The sequence below is a fragment of the Eublepharis macularius genome, chromosome 1 (genome assembly GCF_028583425.1).
Source record: "Eublepharis macularius isolate TG4126 chromosome 1, MPM_Emac_v1.0, whole genome shotgun sequence".
NCBI lineage: Eukaryota > Metazoa > Chordata > Lepidosauria > Squamata > Eublepharidae > Eublepharis > Eublepharis macularius.
The window spans coordinates 153846635-153873702 of NC_072790.1; the positions used below are offsets into that span (position 1 = coordinate 153846635).

Genomic DNA, 27068 nt, shown 5'->3' on the forward strand with positions numbered 1-27068 from the left:
AAGCAAAGCCTTTGAACAGTGTTTAAAACTTATTTTAAAAAAGAAAATTGTTGGTTGTGCTTATGCACATTGATTTCAAAGTAGTGGTGGGTTGCTTGTTCCTATTGTGATGGGAGTCAGCAAGCTTTATGACCTGAATGAAAAGCCATTACTGGTGGCTATACAATAACCTATGCAGTCCTGGAAATGGACCAAGAGATAGATGCCAATCAATAATCTGATGCATACAGAATGTAAAAGGACAGTTGTTTTGTACAGTTTCCCCACTGAGACAGTAAAAAGAACTTTGATTCAGATACTGATGCTAGAACTGAATAGGAAAAAAATAATCATTTCCTCCTATCAAACAATAAATGGTACACTTTTTTATAAAAGCAAACCCTATTTTTCGTACTAGAGAGGACTATGGATGCAAGGTAGTTCCAGTTAAATTTGACCACCCAGCCTTGTGCCATCAACTGAATTTTCTCTGTTGCTTGTTGGCTGAGTAGCAGCTCTTGATCTTTGCACTGTTATTTCAGTAAAAAGAGAGGAAAGGTCAGTGAATGCCATTGATTTTCTTTGACAGGTGCATAACTGTAATGCTTGAGAAGCTGCTTTTACAGATGGGAATCTGCAGTGGGTTCACATCAGATAAAACACGGGAAGTGGGCAATGGACATCATAGGGGAAAATAAAAATGCTTTTAATCATTTTATTTTGGGGGGGGGGGGGGGTGGGGTATTCGAATCAACATGTAAAGTCCTGTGTTTCTCATAAGGTGTTTTCAGTTCTCAGGACAAGCCAATTGCGAGAATTTATATCATGTGTCAGCTGCCTTCATAATAGTCTTTGCAAAACAAGCAAGCAATATCCATCTATAGAAGGGAAGTTGGTAGACAAACTTGTCACTACAGGCCAATTCACAGGAATGTTCTAAAAGTTGCCAGCTGGGAACTCAATTCCCAAGCACATGTGGGCATGATTCAGAGTGGGACCATGGCATACTGAGAAAAGGGGCAGCAACCTCTCTCTTGTGCTATTTTTATGACCTGAAATGACCCTGAGGAATTGCTATTTGCTTTGCTGGAGAAATTTACATTAGTGATGGCTACATGTACATTTCCCCAAGGGGATAAACAGCAGCTCTCAGAGACCATTTCAAGTTGGGAAAAAGTGGAGTGGGAAAGTTGACAAGTCACATGCTGTAGCAAAGAGCAGGAGTCTAGTAGCACTTATAAGACTAACAATATTTGTGGTAGGGTATCAGCTTTCATGAGCCACAGCTCACTTCTTCAGATACACAGCTCACTTCAGGTATCTGAAGAAGTGAGCTGTGGGTCATGAAAGCTGATACCCTACCACAAATGTTGTTAGTCTTATAAGTGCTACTGGACTCTTGCTCTTTTTCTAATGCTACAGACAGACTAACATGACTACCCATCTTGATCTAAGTCACATGCTGTAATCCCATGCACACCTGAGAATTATATTCCCAGTCTGACTCCAAAGTTTCTGTGGCAGCCATGTGTCCGCAACATGGCTTTGTAACGTGAATCTGCCCAAGATGACTGTGTCACCTGAATCCCTGTGAATTTGAAAAGCCTCTCATTAACCCAATTGTAACATATTGTCTCATGAAGCGTGTGTTAGTATTGTAAAATGTCTCTACTTATTTCTAGTAGTTTTCATTTTTAACCTTACATTACAATTTGATTTATAATATATCAGAATATCAAAACAGCCCAAATCAACTGAATATTCCTAGAAGCCATGAGGTGGCCAGTAGAGAAAGCAAGATACTTAATTAGATGGGCATCTTGGTCAGATAGAGGGTGAGTGGAGAAAAGGCTTGTTATTCTGTAGTGGATAGATTCTTGGACTCGGAATGGAAAGCATAATGAGTTGGACTACAAGATATATTTCAGACTAAGTCCCTTGCAACTTGCATCACATAGCAACAAACAGATTGCTTTTGAACCGCATGCCAACAGTTGTATGTTGTATATTAGATGACCAGACAATCATCTTTGTGTGTTCGAGGATGGTAGGAACTGGCAGCATAAATAATAAAGCTACTTTTAATCATCAGTAAGTGAGTATGCATTGCCTATGTAAATATTCACAAAGCTATAGAACCAGACAGCTACGGAAGAAGAGATGATACAATAACAATTCTGAAAGAATGATGCAATTTCTAAGTAAAATGTTTACTCATTTTTTAAAACACAAAGCAGAAAGGTAGTTTTTTTCTGGGTGTCTACCTGTCATGTCTTTGGCAGGCAGCAGAAATATTAGAAGGCTAACAAACAAATGAACCACTTCACCCCAAAATAAGATTTTTTTTTAAAAAAATAAAGGGAACTTAGACAGGGACCTTCAGAGGAGTTAGCCATGTTAGTCTGCAGTAGCAAAATAGAAAAAAATCCAGTAGCCCCTGTAAGACTAACCAACTTTACTGTAGCCTTAGCTTTCAAGAACCATAGTTCTCTTTGTCAGATGCATGATTACTGGAGGAACCTCCAGTAAACCTCTGAATAACTGTGCCAGGAGGCAACATCAGGGGAAGGCATTGCACTTTCGATGCCTCTTCATTTGGCCCTCCAGAGTGACTGATGAGACAGGATGCTGGACTAGATGGACCACTGGTCTGATCCAGCAGAGCTCTTTTTATGTTCTTAAGTAGACTGTTTTGTTTCTCCTTCAGCAGAAGAGCAAAAGGGTTCATTCTATCTGAATGATATCTTTTGGTAACCACCATTAAAATTAAAAGAAACTGCACATGATCATAAAACTCAGTTTATTTTGGATGAGACTTACTCCAGAGATGGCATTGCTGCTGAAGTGTCCCAGTCTCTTCCAGCGCCCTCTTGTATACGCAAGCTGCTCTGCATTGCAAAAGGTCACTGTCAGATGTGGCGGAAAAGGCAGCAGTGCTGCTTTATGCGCAGGCCAGTCTCACAGAGCTTTGGCTAAAACGTTCTGAAGTTTGCACCCCTAAGTTGTAAATTTGCAAATGGCTCCTCAGGGAACTTTGAAAAAAAATACTTAATTTTCTACTGACAGCAGTGTGAACAGCCAAGGTAGTAAGCTATTTCAGAAATGTTATGGCATAAATCTCCCCTGCTGTGTTACATGAAATAGTGGTTCTAATCACCCTGAAATGAAAGAATTGTTAGTAAGAAGTGAATTTTCAAGGAGAAATGCATTCACCCATTTCTCACAATGGAGTGGTGATTCCCAATAAAGGTTAGCTATAACTTTTAATATTCTGCCTTCTCCTGCTTTGTTCTCATAAGGGCACTGAAGTCTGAAACTGAACCTCATGCTTTCTGCTGACACTTTACATTGACAAAGTTGTTTCCTCGGTTTTATTAATGAAGCTCTTCTTGTTCCTTGTGTCTCATGCAATTTACCTCCACCTTGGCAGTGAGAGAGGCTGCTATCTCCTGTGTGTAAATGCATGATAAAGGGCAGATGAAAGGACAGGAATGTGTGTGAGTCATCAGAAGGGCTCCTCCTTGAGCCATCTGAGCTCTGCTACTTTGCAGCTGTAGCTATAGAATGTTTCTTTTAGGAACAAGTCAATAGTATAATTTTGATGTTTATATTATTATTTCAAAGTTGTATTTTACTGTTTGTAGGTATTAATGTAAGTGGAAGATTCTGAGGATCCCCCCATAGACACACACACATGGTTTGTGCCTATATTTTCCACTCATATTTGCAAGAGTTATGGAACAGTGCTTAAATTAAAGGGACATTCAAAAGTATCTGAATGTTTAAGGAGGAAGTGGAACAGGCACTGCAGGTACCTGTATGGGACAAGTAGTACTAGGGTGGTTTAAACTGGGGAAGAAGAAAGTGTTAGTTTCCCCACACACACACTACTCTGAGTCTGATCACCCCCTCCCACATTCTGATCATGGCTGTCATCTAGATCTGCCATTATTTCCAAGTAAACAGGCAGAAAATTTGACAGTTAGCCTCCTTGTACAAGCGCATATTTGACAGTGGGAGCACCTGTGCCTTTAATAACTGCATGGCAGGGATAACTTCAAGACTGGAATTTGAAAAAAAAATATTTCAAGCAAATTTAGAAGGCCTTGAGTTCCATCTTCACATAATTTATATTCAGATTGCCTTCAGATCCCCACATCAACGTCAGAAAGGAGTTGTCACTGACAGGGCTGGATCTAGGGTTGCCAGCACCCAGGGCACCCCAAGTCTGACTCCCTGTGCACTCACAGAGCGCGTGCGCGCGCACACACACTCCCAGAACTGCGTGATGACATCATTTCTGTGACATCATCAAGCGGGGTGGAGCGTGCTGCCAGCGTGGCAAGCCGGCTGCCCCGGCGTATGATGCGCTGCGGAGCTGGCAGCGGCAGTGTGGGTGGCCTCCCAGCCGCCCGTGCCATTCACTTGCCCCACGTAGGGGGCGGCCGGCTTGCCACACACTGTGGGGCAGGTGAATGGTGCAGGTGGCCTCCCCCCCTCCACTCAGCTGCCCACACTGCTACCGGTGCGCTCCCAGCGGCTGGGAGCTGTGCCCAGCACCCCCTCTTTGGTGGCGCTGGGGGCAGACTACCCCCCTGCCCCCCTTTTGATCTGGCCCTGGTCACTGAACATTAGGTAATGTTCAGTGAAATTTAAAGATGGATCTGCAGAATCCTGCTTGGGAGAAGTGTTCAGGGAATGTCAATGGAAGCAAATCAACTTAGAACAAAGCTAAACCAGTTTTTAAAAGTTTACTGAGATTTCTTCATAAGAAGAGTTGTGCTTTACATATCCCTTTAGCCCCCCCCCCCACTTTCACTCATACAAAATGTATCTTCTTAAGTAACATGTCAGGACACTACTGACTTGTTTCCAAAAAACATAGGTATGTCCTTAAAGATGTTAGTTAGAAGTTTGGCAGATCTGTAGAGGAAATGGCACTAGTGCATATTTAAGGTTTGAAGAATGGTACCCTCCCCTCACTGACAATCTTGCCATGAGTGGCCCATACCAATGTTATACTTTTAGCAACTTAAATAACCTTTCAGCAGAACTGTTTGTAGAGAAATGTAAAAGAGGAAGAGGCCTCAAAATAGGTATCCAGGTAAAAAAGTTTTGTTTTTCAGTTAATGGCACTCTGGACACAAGTATACTTAGGTTTCTAAAGGTTTGTTAACAATACTATACTGCTTTTAATAACCACATTTCATTTTTAAAAAGTAAGCAGGAGTGCTTTGTCAATTAATGTCTCCCTGTAGATGCAAAGGATGAATGTTTTGTTAGATTATAATTCATTTTTGGCTCAATCAAGTTCAGGCTCTCAACTTGAAAAACAAATCCACAGAAACTCTTCCATGCCCTTTTAAGCATTGATATGCTGTTATGATGTCCTTATCCTATCACTTCTAGCTCCGTTCAGATTGCCAAATAGCTAGCAATGTCCTTGTTCTGCAGTGGCTGTAGGCCAAGAGGAAAGAAACTGGAGTTATTACTACTATAAGCTAATGGAAATTCTCTGTTAGCCTGAGTGGTATTGCTCCCGCTTTTACATCCAAGAGACCTTGTTTGGTCCCAGCAGAGGGAGATTCCTTACATATTCTCTTTCCTTTCAGTGCTGAATGTTCAGATACTTGTAAAGAGCTATCAAATTGCCTCCTTGTTTCTTTCACTCTGTGTTCTTCTTTTTAAACCAAGCTATATATGTTTTTTTAAGCTTTCCATAGGTCATTCCTTCCAGTGAATTCATCCTCATCTTGCCCTTTGTTTGCATTCACTCTACTCTTACTCACTTCTGTATAGTACAATGTGCTTTGTTTTTTAAATTAATATTTTTAAATGACATGGACCTTTTTGCAGTCATTTTTCCTAAGATGAAAACAAATTAAACCAATCTAGAGTAATTTGGTCTCATTCATTTTTACAGCCTCTGCTTCTTTGCAGGGCCCCTTTATCCAAGGGGAAAGGGGCATTTGCTCAGAGTCCACCACTGATAGGGACCCACAGTTTTTTGGGGGGAGGGGGAGAAGGAACCCCCATAAACAGCATTCTGGGAGGCTTTTTGAACTGCAAAGGAAGGAGGAGGCAATAAAGTTGTATTTGGTGGGTGGAATTTATCCCATCAGTCGAAACATCCCACAACTGAGTGAGTGAGTGAGTGAGTGAGTGTGTGTGAGAGAGAGAGAGAGAAAGAGAGAGGTTCTCTAGACACAGCATCACAGTATACAGGGGAAACACAGAGGGACTGTGGGACTTAGTGTACTGGCTGTGCCTTTTCCTTCATGGATTTTCTACTTGCATGTGTGGCAGCCACATGATTAGGATCATTGGAAGGACAGTGTTCTTGAACATGAAGATGTTGCATCTTTGTATACATTCTACCCTTCTGGTAGGATAGGAGGGGCCAGCACATGCAGTCTCACTCCCCCTCTATGCACATTTGTACATCCATTAATATGGGAACCCAGTGGTTCGCGAGAGGTCATTTTGCCCCTTCCCCTAAACCTAGATCAGATTTGGTTATTTGGCTTATAAGATGCTCAAGCAGAAATCAGACTCAGAAGGGGAAGGGGAGTCATTATGAGATTGGAAACTGACATCTAAGCCTTCTGAAACAATGCTTGCAAATGAAGAGAATTTTTCTGGGTCTTCCACCCACCCTCATCCATCAATTTTCAGTGGCTTCACAAAGGCTTTCCTGACTCTATAGAAGCAGCATTTCCCTAGCACCTCTTTGCTTGTCTCTCATGAATCTGATCATATGATGTTTCTTTCTGGTGCTGCTGATTAGCTACTGTATTATGCTGGTTTTTCTGGCATTCCATTATTTCTAGCACTGGGCTAGTTTGTCTGTTTGTCTCTATATGCGAGTTCTGTGAGTTGTGTGTGACTGAATGAGTTGTACATGGGTTTCTCTGAAATGAGACAGAATGAATTATGGGAAATACTGTGGGTTCAGCATATTCTCTTGAGCACAGAAGTATTCCCACTACTGAGGACGCTCACACTATATGGTCAGCCCTTCTCAGTGGTTGAGGACATTGTGTTCAGGTTTCTTATTCTGCCGGCCTTGCCTTGGTATAATTGTCAGTGAGCACCACCTTCAGCAAGAACATTGGGCCATAGCTGCATTTGCGATGTAGAGATCAAGAGAAGTTCAACTGGCCAGGCAGTGTGGCATATTGTATAACTCACTGGCAGCATCTGGAAGAGTCACAGAGCTCACAGCATGTCTACCAATCCCTATGTGCTCCCTCTTTGCAGCTGCACATAGGAGAAAATGGAATTTTCTTTCTCCATGGCCAAGTTCTCAACAAGAACCCAAGGCTGGATCGAGGGGGAGCAGGGGGGTAGTCTGCCCCTGGCGTTGCCAGGGAGGGGGCGCCGGGAGCAGCTGCCAGCTGCCAGGAGCACGTGGGTGGCAGCGCGGGCAGCCTTGCAGCCTCCCGCACTGCCTTTGGCCTGCCCCGCAGTTCAGCTGGTGAGTAAATGAGAGAGGTCTTTTTTGGTGGCAGCTCCATGATGGAACAATTTGCCCAGGGAAGAGTGCCTAGCCCCATCATTTTCTATCTTCAAGAGGCAATTGGAGACTTTAAAAAAAAATTAGAATGGCTTTTGTTTAGCTACTTTTTAATCTATAAATAGTTTTTAATGTAATATTACGCTTGTTTTTGTTTTATATTGTAAGCCACCTTGAGGTCCTTTAGATGGAAAGGCAGATAACAAATGTCTTAAAATAAAATAAAATTTCTAAATTGTTAAAGCTTATCACAAGCTTATCAATTTCTAAATTGTTAAAGCTTATCAATTTACCTTTTACCTTTTAATTCATCAGTACTCCACACCTAGAATTTCATATTACATAGTAGGTTAATATTTTGAATTAGTCACACATCTTGACTTACTATTCTGGGCAAGTATCAGGTGACCATGCTTACACTAAATTATGAACTTAGTAGTAGTAGAGTTTATTGTCTATAGCCAAAGGTTGTTACAATCCAAACACATAAAACAATCTGACATAAATAGGAGAATAATATATACAAATATCAACAATTAAAATGATCTAACCAGAAACTGCTGATCAAATAAAAGTATTGCTTTTTCTGGATACAACTCTAGTTCGATATATATATATATTGGCTGCTAAAGCAAAAAAGTGACACTCTATAAGAAACAAATGGATCAGTATCTGAGAGAAGAAAAAGCAGCTTCTCTGAATCTGGAGAAAAGTTTAGACCTGAACTGTGAACTTAGATATAAGATCATTTATGATTGTGTCATAACTAGAACACTTCTAGGAGTTAACAGAAATCAAGAGCAAGAAGAGCAGCACAAAAATTCTTTGTCTACCGGCCACAAACCCCACAGATTTCCAGTATATTGCAGAGATTTCTTATTTGATTTTATATAGTGATCAGTTCTCAGGATCGCAGCAGATTTGTTTGATACTTAATTGGTTAGATTAATTTTATACCTTTCCTCCAAAGTCTTGTTGTATAGATTCATATTACATACCGTTATTTTACATTAGATTCTTTTAGTGAATAGGTATAATTTTTGTAAGTAAATCTCATCAGTTTCAAAGAGGCTTACCTTTCAATAAGTTTGCCTAGGATTGCAGCCTTAATTAGCCATCTTTTCCACATATATGACATTAGACATTAAGCATCTCCCATATAAGCTTTGGGAAAGAACACTAGCATGTGTGTTATGGGGGAGGGGGCTGTCTTCTATTCTATATTTACTGCACCATCTAGTGGATGCTTAGTGATATTAATGTAATTTTAAAAACAAAGCTTTTGAAAAAACAGCTATGAACTTGGGGGTTACTGATCACATTGACCCCATTTTCAGATTTTATTTTTCTTTTACTGAAAAAGAATATGTATCATGATTTTAAGTATTACAGAAAAGTTAATTATGTACATCATAACTGTGGCTTTTCTGCTTATGGTAATTTGTAGTATGTGCCACATTACTGCTCATTTTATAAAAATGAAAGACATGGTAGGATTTTGATTTGCCCCCTCCAGTCGGAATAAGAGGCAGACACAAGGCTTGGGTATTAAAGGGCCACTTTTATTTAGGCAACAACATGAACTGCAACAACTAAAAAACCCTGGCAAAGGCCTAACCAGCGGTACAGGTCAAGCCCTGGGGTCACTCCCCTGGACCCCACCTTGACCTGTCTGGGCGAGACCCGCTGCACCGGATGTGAGCCATTCACATGCATGGCTGAGATCCAGCCAGCCTGGCAGATGGTTTCCCCCTTAAAACTCCAAGCACCTCCGCCGCGGAGCATGAGGGAAGGACTTGTCCAGGAGATCCACAAGGCAGCAAGTGCTGATCCACGGGGCAGCAAGTGCTGATGCAGAGGCTGGGCTGTCCTGTTAAGGTACTTAGCCCTGCCCCCTTCCCATGTGACCCTGAGAGGCCGGGGAAACGCTGCCGCTTCTCCTCCGTGGCAGCAAATGTGGCCCCCGGCCTCAAGCCCTTGGCTGCCGGCTAGGTGGGGGCTGAATTATATTTCCATAGTGATTCTAGTGGGGTTTTTAAAGATTAAATGCATGAGATCCATTTTTACAAGTGGAACAGAAAACTATATAGCTCATTCCAATTGGACTCATACACAGGGGTGTAAAGCTGCCTCAAGCAAGAGCAGTTTTTTTGATCACAGGAGGCTGAAGGGGAGTAGACAGCAGAATGTCCCTACGCATGAAGCATATAGCAGGGGGTGGAAAAGAGGCAAAAAATAAATAGTTGTGTGACTATTTATGTTGTATTCATGGAGTTTGCAAAAATCAACAATTTTTGGAAGTAAAAACTACCACATTTTATATATCACCATGCAACAGATCCCTCTTCCTGTAACATCCCAGTTCATTTTAGGACAAGTTGCTAAACCCAAAATCAAAGTGACACAGCTAAATTCATTTCTGGAAGGCTTAGCTGAAATGCATTTCAATCATGTAGGAGTGGCTGCAAAGTAGCTCAAAAAATTATGAGGCAAATTGGTCATAGAACATTCTGGAATATGAAATGTGATGTTCTAATGTCTTTTGGTACAGAAAGTGTAGTATCTTTTTAATCCATGCTTAACTTGATGGTAGTTTATGATTAGATGTATTGTGAATAAAGAGTATTTTAAAGTTGCATGTAGTAAATTCATGCAGCTCATATAACTGAAATCATATTGCCAAACCACTTCTGGTTATTCAATTTATAAACAATAAACTTTGAGTCTGCTTTTTGTAAAGTTTAAGCTTAATGTAAAGTTCTGCTTAATAAAAGATTTACCTTCTTAAAATCAGTTTATCATCAGATTAAAGAGATTGCATTACTTATGCATCATTTGTCAGATTATGCACATAGATATATTACAAAACTGAAACTTTAAAAAAATGAATAGTTATTTATTTGCTCCTCACAGCTACTATTTGGAGTGTTGATTTTATTTTTGCCAGAGCAGTACAAATAAAGATTAATATATTTTGCTAAACTTTTGGAAAGTATGACTAAGGGGTATTTTTTTTTTTTACAAAAAAGTTTGTGGAGCAGGTTAAACCTTACTGAAATCTTTGTCAAGGTGGAAGCATTACCAATTACAACATGACTGTACCTGTGGATGAGTCTTAATGGAAGATGAACATCTTCTGAAACACTTCTTTCAGGTAGCGCTTCCCCTTCCATTTTAGATTTTAAAAATGTTAACAATATATATGCCGTTTCTTGAAAGACACAATGATTGTACCTGGGAGGTGGTCCAAGAGCAGAAGCTAAAAAAAAGACGAGATGCTGTCTGGCTACTGGGAGGCGGGGGGAGGAGGACAGGGACAGCACCCAAGAGCCAAAAAAGTAAAGGAACAAGTCCCACAGAAAATGCTCCTCACATTTATTGTATGGGTTTACATGTCTCCCACCAAAATGCAGTAAACCTCTGATACCAGTGCCAGGAGGCAACATCAGGAGAAGGCCTCAACCTCTATATCCTGTTGTTGGCCCTCAACAGTAAATGGTTGGCCCCTGTGTGAGATAGGATGCTGGACAAGATGGACCACTGGTCTGATCCAGCAGGGCTCTTCTTACATTCTTACATAATGTCACACTGTGACAGCACACATTGAGGAAATTTAATATTAAGGAAATGTATTTAGAAGATATTCTAGAAAACATTCACAATTTTATAGATAGATTACACCAATTATACAATTAGCACATAGCTGTATCAAAAAATCCAGAACTGAAAACATATTAGATTTATCACTCATGAAAGTGAGCCAACAAATGCAGGGTGCAAATTAAGTCACAATATTAATTATATGGTCAAGGAATTAAGCATTTATCAAATACTTGCCCATTGGGCATGCATAAACCCAAACTACTATTTCAAATCTTTTCATACACATGTGACACATACCTTTTTACTTTCTTACCCAGACAGGCAAAAGGCCTACCAACCTCTGTTCTTGGAAGGCACAAAACTGGCAAAGTATGGGATCTAACTGAGACCCATCTACCCAGGCTATGAAGTCTAGTGGGATCAAAGGGTGGAGTTGATGGAGCCAGACGAAAAAGTCAAAAGAAACATGGTTAATTTAAAGTGCACAGCTATTCCATGTGCCTACAAGTTCCTTCAAGCAGTATATGATAACAGGCCAGCCTTAATAAACCTACCACAAACTTTCCACAAGTGAGAGCACTATAGTTTAGTTTGGCATGTGAAGAGGTGGTGTCACTGTAATCTATTAGGATTCTATCCCTTTGTCTCAATGTCCCATCTAGGATTCTGCCAATTTTGAGAAAATGCGTCCAGTGCTGGGAGTGCAAGAGAGGACTGGGATGTTGTGGTACTTCTCCCATCCCAATGCCCACCAGTATCTCTGCCTGAGCTGACGGAGGTGTTCTTGGGAGTAGTGCTGAGGACCTTTAGATTGGTTGTTCTGGGGGACTTCAACATTCATGCCTAAGCTGCCTTGTCAGGAGCAGCTCACTATTTTATGGCCTCCATTACAACCATGGGCTTGTCTCAGATAATAACTGGTCCTACACATTGTGCAGATCACTCACTTGATCAGAACAGTTGACACTATCATTCCTAGGTTCCCTCTTTAAAGTGTTAGAGTCCAGGTTTTCTGAGGGACTGTGGGCAATGAAAAGACAAGGAAGATGACTAGAGCAATGGAGGAAGACTTGGGACGAATTCAATAAGACAAGGGCAAAAGCACATTTGAAAGTGTACTCCATGGCAGTGATGGCGGCAAAAACCCAACAGTTTTGCATCAGCACAATGTAGGCCAGTGGAGTTGTTCTGGATAGTCAAAGCCTTGTTGGATCTGGCCTGCAAGAGGAGGTGGACTGCTTGGTGGCCCACAGTGAGTATTTTGCTCAGCATTTTGCAGATAAAATCTTTTACATCCATTCAAACTTAGACTTCACATGAGGAGGAGCAGGAGCAGATGATGCGAGGGTGTCAACCTGTCCAGTTGTTTGGGATACTTTTCAGTTTATTCATTTATTCAGTCTGAGGATGTGGATGAGATATTCGTTATCCAATGGGATAATGAATTCTATGAACAGATGGATGGGGTGGCCATGGGGAGCCCTCTCAGCCCAGTTATAGCAAACTTCTACATGGAACATTTTGAAAAAAAGCTCTAGAATCAGCACCCCACAAACCTAGTGTATGGTTCCGGTTTGTGGACGATACATTTATCATTTGGAGCCATGGGGAGGAAGAATTGATGGGGTTTTTGAATCATCTCAACAACATCCACCTGAACATACAATTCACAATGGAGAAAGAAATCGAGGGAAAACTCCCATTTCTGGATACCTTGGTCATCCGCAAAGCAAACTTTCAGTTAGGTCACAAGGTCTACAGGAAACCAACTCACACTGATCGGTACTTACACAAAAACTCCAATCACCACCCCTGACAGAAAAGAGGCATAATGAAAACATTAGTGGATCGTGCAAGACGGATATGTGAGCCGCACTTTCTCAGTGAGGAAATTAATCATCTAAAGCACGCACTTCAGGCAAATGGCTACTCCAGAAATGAAATCCGAAGAGCAATCAAACCCAGGATGAATCAAACAACCAAGGAAAAACAGTCTCCTACAGGAAAAGTGTTTTTGCCATATATCAAAGGAATTACTGATCAGATGGGAAAGCTTATGAAAAAAGCATAACCTTCAAGCAGTATTCAGACCCACCCGAAAAATACAACAGATGCTACGATCAGCAAAAGACAGTAGAGACCCCCTCACCTCTGCAGGAGTATACCGTATACCCTGCAGCTGTGGACAAATTTACATCGGGACCACAAAGCGTAGCATCCAGACAAGAATAAAAGAACATGAAAGACACTGCAGACTTGGACAACCTGAAAAATCAGCAGGGGCTGAACATAACCGAACTCAAACAGGGCACAGCATCTTATTCCAGGACACCAAAATACTGGACAACACTTCCAACTACTTTGTCAGACTGCACAGGGAAGCCATTGGAATTCACAAACATAAGCAAAACTTCAACAGGAAAGAAGAAACCTTAAGAATGAACAGAGCATGGTTTCCAGTTCTGAAAGACACCAGGCTAACAAAACACTTTATACCCGACAATAGCCCTGCAGAGAAGATTAGCACATCAAGCACCAATCCATATGCAAAAGAACCTCCTCAGGATACAGTGAAGCCTCCCGCCATTAGCATTCCACACCCTGGGAAACTCTTACAGGATGACTCAGCTCAACCCCACCCCTCCTGAGTAGATATAAATGACCTGCCAACATCTTTTCCACACTGTGACACTGAGAGATCTCTGTCTTTTGGTGCTACACCTCTGAAGATGCCAGCCACAGCTGCTGGCGAAACGTCAGGAGCTACAATGCCAAGACCATGGCAATACAGCCCGGAAACCCCACAACAACCATCGTGGATGAGATACTTGGTGGTTTGAGACCTACCACCTATTTGTACGACCCTTTCCGTTCCTACTTAATTCTGCTGGTGGGGGAGGCTGGCTGACTAGTTCCAGGAGGTAGTTAATGCATCCTTTTCTAAAGATGCCTACCCAGGAGTCGGGACCCAGGAAATCTCAATAACTAACAACCAGACTCAAGTGTTTCATTTTTGAGCAAGGGAGTGGTGGTTGGACAACTTCAACCTTTCCTGGATGGGGCAAATTGCTTATATGATTTTCAATAGACTTGCCTTCCTCCCACCTGGGGCAGGGGAACCCCCCTCCCTCACCTTCTCCCCAGGCCCTTCTCACCTGGCCAGCAGGGAAAGGCACAGGGGGAAGAAGCACAGGCACATGCTCCTGGACTCCCCCATAGTGCTGGTGACAGAGGAGCCGGGGGTGCACTGAAGCCAAGCTCAGTAGAAATTTTCCATTTGAAAGCAATTTCTAGTGAGCTCAGCTTCAGCACACCCAGTGGGTCCTCCATAGTGACAATTTTCTGGTGCAACAGGGGAGAGCTGGAGCATGTGAGCACTTTGCGCATGTGTGAAGATGAAGAATTACATGTTTTTTAAAAACCTGGGCTGTACACACACAGCTATAGGACTGTTAAGGGCTAATTCCTCACATAATTAGAGAACTTGGAGTAGATTGACAGTCTACTCCAAGGCATCAGATTGGGTAGCATGAGCTGGAAAGATGAGGGTCTTTTTATATGAGTCCTAGCAGAGAGAGGAATTGAGTGTGGTTGGGAGATGGAGTGCTAATGGGGAGCAGTTTTAACACTGGCAGGAGAACTGGGAAAAGTTGGCAAGGAAGTTTGGAAAGTAGGTGCAGACTCCCAAACAGGCCAAAGAAAGGGGGTAGATCTTCTAAGGAGAGGAGATTTTCCCTATCCCGTCAAACAGGGTAGTAGCTCTGGAGAATGAAGAGATTCCTGGTTGGGTGTGGTTGGAAACTGCCTATGGAGACCTTCAGATTCAGTTAACAATTGAAGGAAGTAACTGGTGTGTGAAGAGAAGAGGATTGGGGTACTAGAAAGTGGATACCAGAATTCTTAAACTCAAAAGAGAAACCTAAAAGAAAGCGTACTAGAGTGTTTGGGGGAAAACAAGGGAACCAAAGCCTCAAAACATAAGCCTTTAAGTATCTGTGAAGAGCATAAGAAATGTCTGTGCATGTTCTGATTTTACCTCAGAGAGATATAGATATGTTGAATTACCTCAGAAGTTTTCAACCTCTGATTTCACCTGACCATTCCCCTCTAAATTAAATAAACTAGTTTGTTATTTTTGATTTTTTTAAAAAAAAATGCCTCTGGTGCCATTTCTGTTGTTTAAGGATGGGAGAATGTCATACCATGCAAGGAAGGTAAGTATCCCACTGCCTCTCACCCACTGCACCCCCTGCTTGGGCCCCTGGCAACCCTGCTTTCCTGGTGGATGACCAGCACTTTGAGATAGACCTATTAGTGGCTTTTGATACCATCAGTCATGGTATCCTGTAGGGCCACTTTTATATAGCCATGTATATAAAAGTGGCCATAGAACTGAAGACAGAATCAGAGAAAAATATCTTACCTTTTTAAGCATAATATACATGTTTTTATTGTGGTTTTATTTACTAAGCTTTCTCTAGCTTGCAGATTTAAATATGGCAATGTTTAAATTACTTCAGTAACCAAGCAATCCAAAGCACAAATCCAAACCTTGCCCGTTATCATGGCTGTACTGAAAGATCAGACTTAGAATATTAATTGTGTAGTTACCATTTTTGTCCTTTGTTTGGACTCCAATCTAAACCTGACTGCACAATAGACTCCAGCTTCAAGTGAAAAATATCCCAGAGTCTTTTAAGGACAGCAAAAAAATAGTGTGTAGATTTATAGGCGTTTTAAGGGCTGTGGCTTTACAAAGAGTTCACACAGTGTGAAAGCAGTCAAATATTCCAAAAATATTTCAAGTTGATTTAAAGAGCCTATCCTACAGAAATACTGACCTTAAATGTTGCCAAAGGTAGGTCACAGTGCGTCTGTTATGCTTTGTCAGGTACTAGATTTCATTCTTTTTTTGTTTCCTAGGTACTTCTAGAGAGTCACATTTAAATTCCTTTCAGTGTGTCTTTCCCTTTGAGAATGATGTTTTTCATTTGCTTCAGCGCTATGGGTGTTTTACTGTTCATGTAAGCATGTGCCTTAAACTAAGCCAGACCATAGATCTCTCTAGTTCAGTACTGACTTCTCTGAGTAGCAGCGGCTCTCCAAACTCTCATGTACAGATTTTTAAGGGTTGTTAACCTTAGAAGGTTTTTAAAACATTCTAACATTGAACTATGCCTTTTTGTTTTTGTAAAGCACCTTATGGCCATATAGTAAGGATGTATACAAAGTAAGAGTAGTTTTTACCCATTTTTTGTGGAAAAAAATTAGGGAGGGGAATAAAACAGGTAAACTTCAGAAAAGTTACCATTTTTTCTTTTAGATTTTTTCCTTTTTTCTTTCTATATGCATATACACTGCGTGATTTTCAAAAGTATAATATCAGTATTTTTCATTAACAGTGGTATCAGGTAGAACCACTTTGGTAAGTCAGAAGATTAGGCTTTACTTTTACATTTATCTGTAATTTATTGAAATTAAGTATATACTTGTCACATATACATTTCAAATCCTTGCAAGAAGTGAGGTGACTTAGATTACATATCAGAAGGTAAACAAGTACATTTACTCATCAATTACCTAAATTTACATAATACTTTGAGACATAGGGTCACATCCCACAAATTTTTAAGGTCAGAGATATAATAAACATATTTGTTTTAAGACTACAGCTACAAAATATAACATGGGAAGTGTAACATTATGTTTTTCTGATAGCTGGCACACCAGTTGTTCAGACCTATGTTTGCAAGCCTGAACTACATTCATCCTGCCTTGGAAATGTATTAAAATTATGATTGACATTGATTTTTTTTATATGAAGATGTGGACATTTCTTCTATTTAAAGTAATTTGAAAAGCACTCCTCTGATTGTTATGCATATTTACAAATATATGTCTGCTGACTTATATAAATGTTGAGCTATTTGTCTATGCAATTATATGACCAAATTGGTTTGGTTACAACATTCTGTAAAGAAGCATACGTGGTGGGAATCCTATTATTGGTTGAATCAAGAAAAGTAATCATATTTAACCCTGCATTATATTGAAAGACTGATACAGTTCCAGTGTTAGCCTTTGCTGTACAATGAATATGAAGAACATTAGAAAAGAGCCCAGTATTTTCAAGGCCTGTCTCAAAATATGTTGCTATCCTGAATGATCTAGGAATAGAGATGGGCACGGACCGGCATTTGCCTACGGACTGCCAGTTCAGGGTTCGTGGGCTTCCATGGACCATGGTCCATGAACGTTTAACAGACCAGGCCCGGTTCGAGAACCGGTTCACGAACCGGTTCGGGTCAGAAAAGGCCTTGTTTTCCCCACACATTTTCACTTCAGTCGACTTCCCCCCCTAACGTTCTCATTTAACGCTCCTCGATTATCACTTTTCCAAAGAGACAAACAACAACTTCCCCTCCCCTATTCTCACTGACCCTTACCCGCCCTTGGGGGAAGGAGAGAGACTTGTGCTCCTGTCCAGCAGAGGTGGCTGCCCACAAAACCCACCTACCCACAAAACCCACCTGTTGATGGGGCTGCATCAACAAGAGACGCCCTCCCCAGGGGTGGGGAGACCAACTCTCCATGATGGGCAATCAATGGATGGACTTGAGTGAAAGCCAACTCCGCAACAGGAGATCATGCAGCAATTCAAAGGCCGCTTGCTGGAATGGAAGGCACGGGAGGGAGGGAAAGGATGTCTCTCACACCTTGAGGGAAGGAAGCTCATGCTACCTGTTCAGAGGGAGCCTCTTTGGGCAGGGGATGAGTCCCACCTCAGTGACGTGGTGTGTCAGCTTGCTTGCTATCAAGCAAGCTGACCTGGGTCACTGTCCTCCTTGTCACTGGACTTTTGGGGATTGACCCTCAGAGGGGCCCTTGCGCTCGCAGGAGCAGGACGGTCGGTCGCCGACAAAACCCACTTCACCAAACATGATGCAGTCAATCAAGGAAGCTCACCATGTGCCTTAGACTGTTTTGTAAGTATACAAATTCTAATGGAAGTAGTAGAGTTTATAAAGAATAAGAGGAGGTACTTAGAAGGTGCCAGGGACAGGGCTTGTCATCATGAGGAGGATACCAGGGACAGGGCGTGTCGTCAGGAGAAGGATACCAGGGACAGGGCTTGTTGTTAGGAGGAGGATCCCAGTGACAGGGCTTGCCATCATGAGGAGGATACCAGGGACAGGACGTGTCATCAGGAGGAGGATACCAGGGACAGAACTTGTCGTCAAGAGAATACCAGGGACAGGGCTTGTCGTCAGGAGGAGGATACCAGGGACAAAGCTTGTCATCAGGAGGATACCTGGGACAGGATGTGTCATCAGGAGGAGGATACCAAGGACAGGACGTGTCATCAGGAGGAGGATCCCAGTGACAGGGCTTGCCATCATGAGGAGGATACCAGGGACAGGACGTGTCATCAGGAGGAGGATAACAGGGACAGGATGTGGCTGGAAATGCCCCCCCAAGTTACCCACTATTTAGGGAGTGAAAAGGCTTTGAAAGAAGTGAAGCAGACAGAGCCCCCCAAAACGTGCTGCCAGTGGTCCTAGGGTGGGTGTTTCACAGAGGCCAGTAGCAGTCTCCCCCTTGCACCTCAAAAGCCAGGCTGGAAATATCCCCCCAAGTCACCCACTATTCAGGGAGTGAAAAAGGCTTTGAAATAAGTGAAGCAAACAGAGCCCCCCAAAACGTGCTGCCAGTGGTCCTAGGGTGGGTGTTTCACAGAGGCCACCAGCAGTCTCCCCCTTGCACCTCAAAAGCCAGGCTGGAAATATCCCCCCAAGTCACCCACTATTGAGGGAGTGAAAAAGGCTTTGAAAGAAGTGAAGCAGACAGAGCCCCCCAAAACGTGCTGCCAGTGGTCCTAGGGTGGGTGTTTCACAGAGGCCAGCAGCAGTCTCCCCCTTGCACCTCAAAAGCAAGGCAGGAAATGCCCCCCAAGTCACCCACTATATAGGGAGTGAAAGGCTTTGAAAGGAGTGAAGCAGAGAGCCCCCCCAGAGCGAGCTGCCGGTCACTAGAGAGTAGGTGTTTCACAGAGGCCAGCAGCAGCCCCCTGCACCTCAAAAGCCAGTCTGGAAATGTCACCCCAAATCACCCGCTATTGAGGGAGTGAAAGGCTTTGAAAGGAGTGAAGCTGACAGAGCCCCCAAAAATGTGCTGCCAGTGGTCCCAGGGTGGGTGTTTTACAGAGGCCAGCAGCAGTCCCCCTGCACCTCAAAAGCCAGGCTGGAAATGTCCCCCCAAGTCACCCACTATTGAGGGAGTGAAAAAGGCTTAAGTGAAGCAGAGAGAGCCCCCCCCCCCAAAGCAAGCTGCTGGTCACCAGAGAGTAGGTGTTTCACAGAGGCCAGCAGCAGCCCCCCTGCACCTCAAAAGCCAGGCAGGAAATGTCCCCCCAAGTCACCCACTAAAAAGGCTTTGAAAGGAGTGAAGCAGAGAGAGCCCCCCTGTCAGGGCTTGCCGCAGCTGCCGCTGGGCATGGCGCTGGGCAGTCTGCTCCTGACGTCACAGGGGGGCCAGGGATTCTGCGGGACCCTGTTCTGTGGAAGAAGGGGCGGTATACCTCACCCAGACTCCCTCTCAGTCCACTCGCTGGCCTGATCAACCTGGCCTGCTTACCCTCTGTGTCCTCCTTCATCTCCTCCTTCCAGAACTCTCCTCCAAGCCTCTACCCTTGCATCCCACTGCTCTCACTCCACATCATCACTCCTCACTCACACCCACCACCTCAGGGCTCTTCCTAGCCACCTTATATATGGTTTCCTTTCCCCGCCCCGCCCTCCTTCTAGGCTTGTTCCCTCTCCTGACTTGGCCCAGCTGTGCCTTCCCTCAGGTGTTTCCCTCCTACCACTAATCCCTTCTTGGCTTCCTTGCCTTGCTGGCAGGGTGGGGTTGAATGCGAGCCATCCCCAGCTGAGGTCTCCTTGGCCTTGCTCACAAGGAGCTGCCCCAGCCGGCTTCTGTGCTGCTGAGCATGCCTGGACTTGCTTGCGAGGAGCTGCCCTGGCCAGCTTCTGGGCTGCCTGCTCATTGATGCTGGGCGGGGCTACCCATCTCCTCCCCCAGAATACCTGTGGCAGCCCCACCCGGAGGGGCTTGGCTCCTAGTACCTCCTGAGCCAGGCTGTTGTCCTCTAGCCAGGGTGTGGCCCTGGGCTGCAGCGGCTGTTTCTCCTCTCTGCCAGGTAAGAGCTCTGTTTGGGCTGCTGCTGGGCCCCTATGCCCCCTGCCTTGGCCCTTTTCCTCTGGCCTGCTTAGCCCCCTCTCCTCCCCCTGGAGGGTGGGACTAGCTGGTCTCTCCTTGCTCCCTCCAGCCCCCTGAGGCTTTGGCCTTTTGCCCCTTCCCCCTGGATTAGGCAGGTTCTTGCCCTGGTTGCTGGCTGGGGTGGCACGGTTGCTGCCTCCCTTTTGCCTCCTGCTATTCCCTCCTGGCAAGTCTGGGGGCTGGGGCTTAGACCCCAGACACCCCCAAAACATGCTGCCGGTCATCACCAGAGAGTAGGTGTTTCACAGAGCCTAACAGCAGTCTTCCTCCCCTTGCATCTCATCAGCAGCCAAAAAAAAAAAAAAGTGGGGGAATGAAGGCAAGAACTCAAACAGACAATGCCCAAAGTTACCTTGCACCCACTGTGGGTCTGTGAGTGGGGTGGCGTCACAGCACAATAGAACCCACCGGCAACCCAGAAAAAAGGAAGAGATTTGGGGGGGGGGGAGGGGGGATTAAGCCAGACAAGAACCCAAGGACTCAAAAAGCAGAAAGAAAGCAGAGTAACCCGATAGTGCAGTAAAAAAAATTTTTTTTAAGTGCTCTAGAATAGAAACGAGGAGAAAAAAATTAAACAGGAATGGAGGAAAGAGAAAGCTGTCTTGCACCAGAAGCCCCAAAGCCCGGCTAAGGCACAAGCTGTGCTCTCACAAAAAAAAAAAAAACCTTCCCCACAGCAAGCAGTTGCTAAGCTAGAAGCTAACTCGCGTCCCCGCGCCAGCAAAACGCAGCGGGTCTTCGCGCGCTTTGTCTTTTATGCAGAAAGGCTGGTGATCTCTGTTTGGCTGACAGAGCTGCCAATCAAGGTTTCCTGGGCTAAGATTGGTGTGTTCCAAACGAGGAAGGTGGCTCAATCGTTGCCTAGGAAATTGTTTGAGCGGGAATCCTGGCATGACGGGCCAACTGACACACGGACAGAAAGCCCCAGTGTTCGGCGCTTTCGGGAGAAAAACACAAGCCCACGGCCCGCATGTTCGCGAAGCACGAACTGGGTAAGTTCATGATGAAATTAGGTCTGTTATGCGGACCATGCCCACCTCTATCTAGGAATCAAGTATCTAGGAATGCAACAGCATAACAGGAGTTCAATTCTTCGTTTATGCTCCCCAGTGTTGCAATCTTGGTCTGTGAATATTTGCCATTAGTTTTGGATGTGTTTCTAATCCCTGCCATAATACACCAAACACCACTTCCTTCCCTTAGAGTTTGTACTGATTCTCTGATAATGTGATTGGGACTTGACAACTGAATTTTTTGCTTTCCCACCATCTACTAAATTACTATCTATCAACATGCTGAATACACACACACACACACCAGTTTAAAGCTCTTACCTTACCTGATACTAATACATTCTCTCTGTGTACATTCCAATGAACACATGTAGACTGGTGCCACCACCAGCCCACATCTCTCCCATTTGCATTCCCTGTATGTGCTTAGAGCATATGAAAAAAAAAACTAAGCAATAGTGAGGCTTATAAGATTTTCTTTCGTTTTTCTTGTTGTGTTTGACAGTATCCAATTTTTCACCTCCATGAAATCTGATCTTGAGGCAGTTACTGTGTCATTTCAGACACTAACTTCTTTGCTACTGTGTCCCACCTTCATTTTGATTTGCATCAAGCTTACGATTAACATATTATGTATATCCCTAGATAAACCCCAGCCACTGAAAAGTACTAAATCTGAGGTGATGCCAGGGAAAATGAAATCACTGCCTGGGGTGTTTTATCTGTGAACGCTGTTTCACACAAGTAATCTTGAGATGTTCCAGGACTCACAGTAAACAAGCATCTATGAACTTGCCCTAGGTTTCCTTTTTCAATATTTGCTCTTCATATTTTAATACTAATAAAATTGTGAACCTTTTTTAAAAAAAATCTCTGCTCTATTTCCTTAGTTTTCTCCATGGATATGCAGCATTCTTGTCCAGTTGATTGCTGCAATCAAAGTTGTCTTGTCCTTCCTCATACTAGAGTTTCTACTATTTCTGAGTTATGATTTGCTTTTCCTGGTATTCAGTAATAGTTTATTTCCATACAGTGGCACTTGTAATCAGATGGATTTACTTAGATTAGTTTTAACTGGTTTATTACTTGTTAGCTTTATAGAACTACTTATTAAGAACAAGTCTTTCAATTGTTTATGAAATATTTAAAGCAGATTCTGAAAAATACAATTCTGACAGTGTGTTCCATCCTGACCCTCTTGGTCATTTTTTTAAAAAGAATGGATTAACAAAACACTTTAATCCTTGCTGTGGTAATCATATATAGAATAGTATTAGATCTCAGTTATTCCTTTGTATGGTATATGTAAAAGTCAATAAGAATTTCAATGTTATATTTCCTGAAAATACCTTCTTAGTAGTAGACCCACCAATTTATAAAGTTTAGTTAGCAAGTTTTTATTACCCATTACTGTGTCAGATTTTCTTAATTCCATAAACTGAAAATGATGTGAATAGATAATTAATAGTAATAGATCTGATGGAGGCAGCAGTAAGGTGTTAATTTTCTTTCACAATAGTAATTTTCCTTTTTTCCCTCTCTGTTCCCATCCCATTGCAGAATATGTCAGAACGTCACAATGGTCCTGCCTAACAACAGTACAGCTTCTTCCTTGGTTTCAAATGTGAGTTCTTTCTGGAATCAAGACTTGCCTAGAACAGAGCTTCTCAATGGTGCACCATCATTCACTAGCACCTATGGCATCTCTAATGAGAGCTTCCCATTCACCACCATGGAATCAACCAACCAGACGATTCCTGACCCCCTGGGAGGATATGCTCTCTGGCAAGTTGTCTTAATTGCCTTCTTCACTGGCATCGCAGCCCTTGTGACCATCATAGGAAACATCTTGGTGATTGTTGCATTTAAAGTCAACAAACAGCTAAAAACTGTTAACAACTACTTCCTTCTCAGTCTTGCTTGTGCAGATTTGATCATTGGTATTATTTCCATGAATCTTTTCACCACATACATCATCATGGGTCGCTGGGCTTTGGGTAATCTGGCCTGTGACCTGTGGCTCTCCATTGACTATGTTGCCAGCAATGCCTCTGTCATGAATCTCCTGGTCATAAGTTTTGACAGATATTTTTCCATCACTAGGCCACTTACTTACAGAGCTAAACGAACAACCAGAAGGGCTGGAGTGATGATTGGATTAGCTTGGGTCATCTCATTCATCCTTTGGGCCCCTGCCATTCTTTTCTGGCAGTATTTTGTTGGGGAGCGAACTGTCGATGAAGACAAATGTTACATTCAATTCTTAAGTGAACCAATCATCACATTTGGCACTGCCATAGCTGCCTTTTATCTTCCAGTCACCATTATGAGCATTTTGTATTGGAGGATATACAAGGAGACAGAAAAGCGTACCAAAGAGCTAGCAGGACTCCAGGCCTCCGGCAGCAAAGCTGAGGCAGTGCGCTTTGTAAACCAAACAGGCAGCTCCAGAAGTTGTAGCAGCTATGAGCTACAGCAGCAGAATACAAAACGCAGCAACAGAAGAAAATATGGGGGTTGCCACTTCTGGACGACATCAAAGAGCTGGAAACCAAGCCCAGATCAGGTTGATCAGGAGCACAGCAGCAGCGACAGCTGGAACAACAACGATGGTAATGCTTCTCTTGAGAACTCTGCCTCTTCTGATGAAGAAGATATTGCCTCAGAGACCAGAGCCATTTATTCCATTGTATTGAAGCTTCCAGGGCATAGTACTATCCTCAACTCCACAAAACTACCCTCATCAGAAGACCTGCATGAGTCAGAGGATGAATTAGAGAAGTTGGACTCGGAGTCAAAAGAGAGGAAATCTAAAAGGCTTCATCCACAAAAGAGTATGGAGGATGGTGGAAGCTTGCAGAAGAGCTTTCCCAAGCTTCCAACTCCATCAGGGTCCACAGCACAGACAGGAAAGGCCTCTGATGGCATTTCAACAGGACCTAAGGCACCAACTGCTCTGCCTTTGTCCTTCAAAGAAGCTACCTTGGCCAAGAAGTTTGCCTTGAAGACACGAAGTCAGATCACCAAGCGAAAACGAATGTCACTCATCAAAGAAAAGAAAGCTGCACAGACACTCAGTGCCATTTTGTTTGCCTTCATTATAACCTGGACCCCATACAACATTATGGTCCTGGTAAATACCTTTTGTGATCATTGTATTCCTACAACTTTTTGGAACTTGGGGTACTGGCTTTGCTACATCAATAGCACAGTAAACCCTATGTGCTATGCACTATGTAATAAAACATTCAGAACCACTTTCAAGATGTTACTGCTGTGTCAGTGTGACAAACGGAAACGGCGCAAACAACAGTATCAGCAGAGACAGTCAGTCATTTTTCATAAGCGGATTCCCCGGGAAGCTTCATAGAGTAATATTTTTTTAACAATGGTAACAGCTATTAAAGGGATTTCAGGCACAGGAGGGAGGGTGGTTACTGGAGCCGATGAAAAAATATTTCATCTTCAATATGTGAAAACAGCAGCTTGGTATATGTATCTAGAATTTTAATACTTTCTGTTTAATGTACCTGTTTCAGCAACATTAAGCAAAAACAAACTGCAAAGGTTTTAATATGGAACTATCAGACATTTGAAGGTTTTTCTACAAAATTTCAAGAAGCTGCGTAGCAATTATGAAAGCTGTTAGGGATCCACAGAATTCTCTAATTGCAAATCCACTCTGGTGAGCACATGTAGTCCCAAGGGATACAGTAAATTCCAACTCAAGTTCTGTGTTGGGATAGATTTAGCAAAACTAGCATACCTAAGTGGGGTGTGTGTTCTACACATTGCATAGGTTGCCCCAAACTCCTTGCGGCCCTAACAGCATTTCTCATGTTTTTCTCTTTGGTATAATATCAGTTCTTCCTGGTGCCCAGGTAATTAACCCTTTAATCAATGTAGAGGTTGTAATCTATTTATCAGGAAAGATGATACCTGTCTTTCTTGGTATGAAATGATTATTGAATGTGAGAAGCATAAAGGGCCTTGAACATTATTTCCCAGTTCTTATTTACTTGTATTTATTTTGAACTTCTGGTGTCTCCTTAAAGAGGTGAAACCCACACTATAAATATGTGCAACAGTGAAGAACAGAGAAAAAGGCAGATACTATCCACACATTTAGTTCCATACATTTTTGCAGTGGAATTAAATAATCATCCTCATTTTCAATATGCAGATGTACCCTAAAGACAGGCTTGGTCATTTCTCAAACAGAGATGTCAGGCCACGTTAACTGATGACAGATATTAGAATATGATTCTGAGAGCACAGAATGCTGGGAATTGCAATCAACATGATACATGACTGTCAGAGAAAAACCCTTGGCCTGGTTCTCAGATTTGGATTCTGCAAAAGTTACAAGGCAGTACCCAGTGCAGCCTTGGGATTCTCCAGCAATCCCTATGCTGCTCATGGAATCTTAACCCTTTTCAAGAGCTTTGAAAGGTGACAGGAGGGAAGAATGAGCAGGAAGTCAGCTATTGGGTTTGTTGTTTGTTTAAGGGGCTGGAGAGAGGAAAGCCCTTGCAGTGGAACCTTTGTAATCAGCCATTTTCTCCAGCTTGTGGTGTGAGTAGGCTCCTAATCAGCTCACCAGCAGATTCGGTGGACAGGACTATCTCCATTTCTGCATATTTAGAAAACATTTTCAGAGACTGGAGGAAGGGAAATAATTATGTATTTTAAAAAAATGAAAAACACTGGCCTGGCGCTTTCCAAAATTCTTGTTAATTTTTTTTTTAAAAAAATTTCTACAACCACCAAGGAAAACTTTTGTGCAGAACAATATCAGAAATTAATGTTAGGCAGTCAACTATTTCCAGCAGCTAAGCATCTTCTAAGAAATACACAAAAGGGCTTTAATATTTATAGTTGAGACAAGAGCAACGATTCCTGGTATTTATAATGCAGTCTGTACCTGTGAACCTGGGCACAACCTACCCTTTGCTCTTCTTATGCAATCCCTGTTCGCTACAGTGATGCTTGCACAGGAGATGCTCCAAGGGGTTTTTTGCTAGTATACTATATTTTATAAAAGTCAGGACTTCCCTCAGGAGAAGACTGTACTTTAAAGCATTGTTTCAGATCAGATTTACTTACATTTTGAAAAGTTTGTATATTATGCTTTCAACTGACCAAGCTTTTTTTGTAGGCTTCCCCCATCCCTCCACTTTTTTTTGATCTGACACTCAGATTTAACAAAATAAAAATGCAGCTTCCCTTCTGGACAGGAGGGAATCAGTGTTGTGAACACAGAGCTGATATAAAAGCTGCTTTTGTATTCAGTGTGAGATGGTGTTTACAGATGATTTTGACAACCGTGGAAATATATTAAATGGTGTCTATGTATCTGAGCTTTTAATTTTGTGTTATGTTTATATGAAGAAATATTTATACATAAATGCCACCAAAATGTTTTATTTAAATGTTGATAAATATTGCTCTTTGGTCATCAACTGTAATGTCCTTTAAAAACAAATCATAAAGGTGTTCTTGAGAAATTAACACAGCTTGCAGGTTGCGTTTGAGTACACTGAAAAGAGCGATTGTAGACGAGCAACCAGCCCTTCATGCACTGTGCTAACTGAGCCTGGTCACATTACTAAGATTGCCGGAGGGTAAAGAAGCCACATCAGAACTCAGCAAGTCACAATTCCAGGCCCAGCTGGGTA

General features: G+C 42.7%; 1 protein-coding gene across 1 annotated transcript in view; it reads left to right on the forward strand.

Annotated features, from left to right (window-relative positions):
* CHRM3 (cholinergic receptor muscarinic 3) overlaps positions 1-24760 on the forward strand; it is a 56778-nt gene extending 32018 nt beyond the window's left edge. Inside the window, exon 2 of the mRNA XM_054983681.1 lies at positions 22951-24760. Within this exon, the coding sequence (XP_054839656.1) occupies positions 22970-24760 (1791 nt within the window). The 5' untranslated portion in view covers positions 22951-22969. The remainder of the gene's footprint in view (positions 1-22950) is intronic.
* Positions 24761-27068: the final 2308 nt, after the last annotated feature.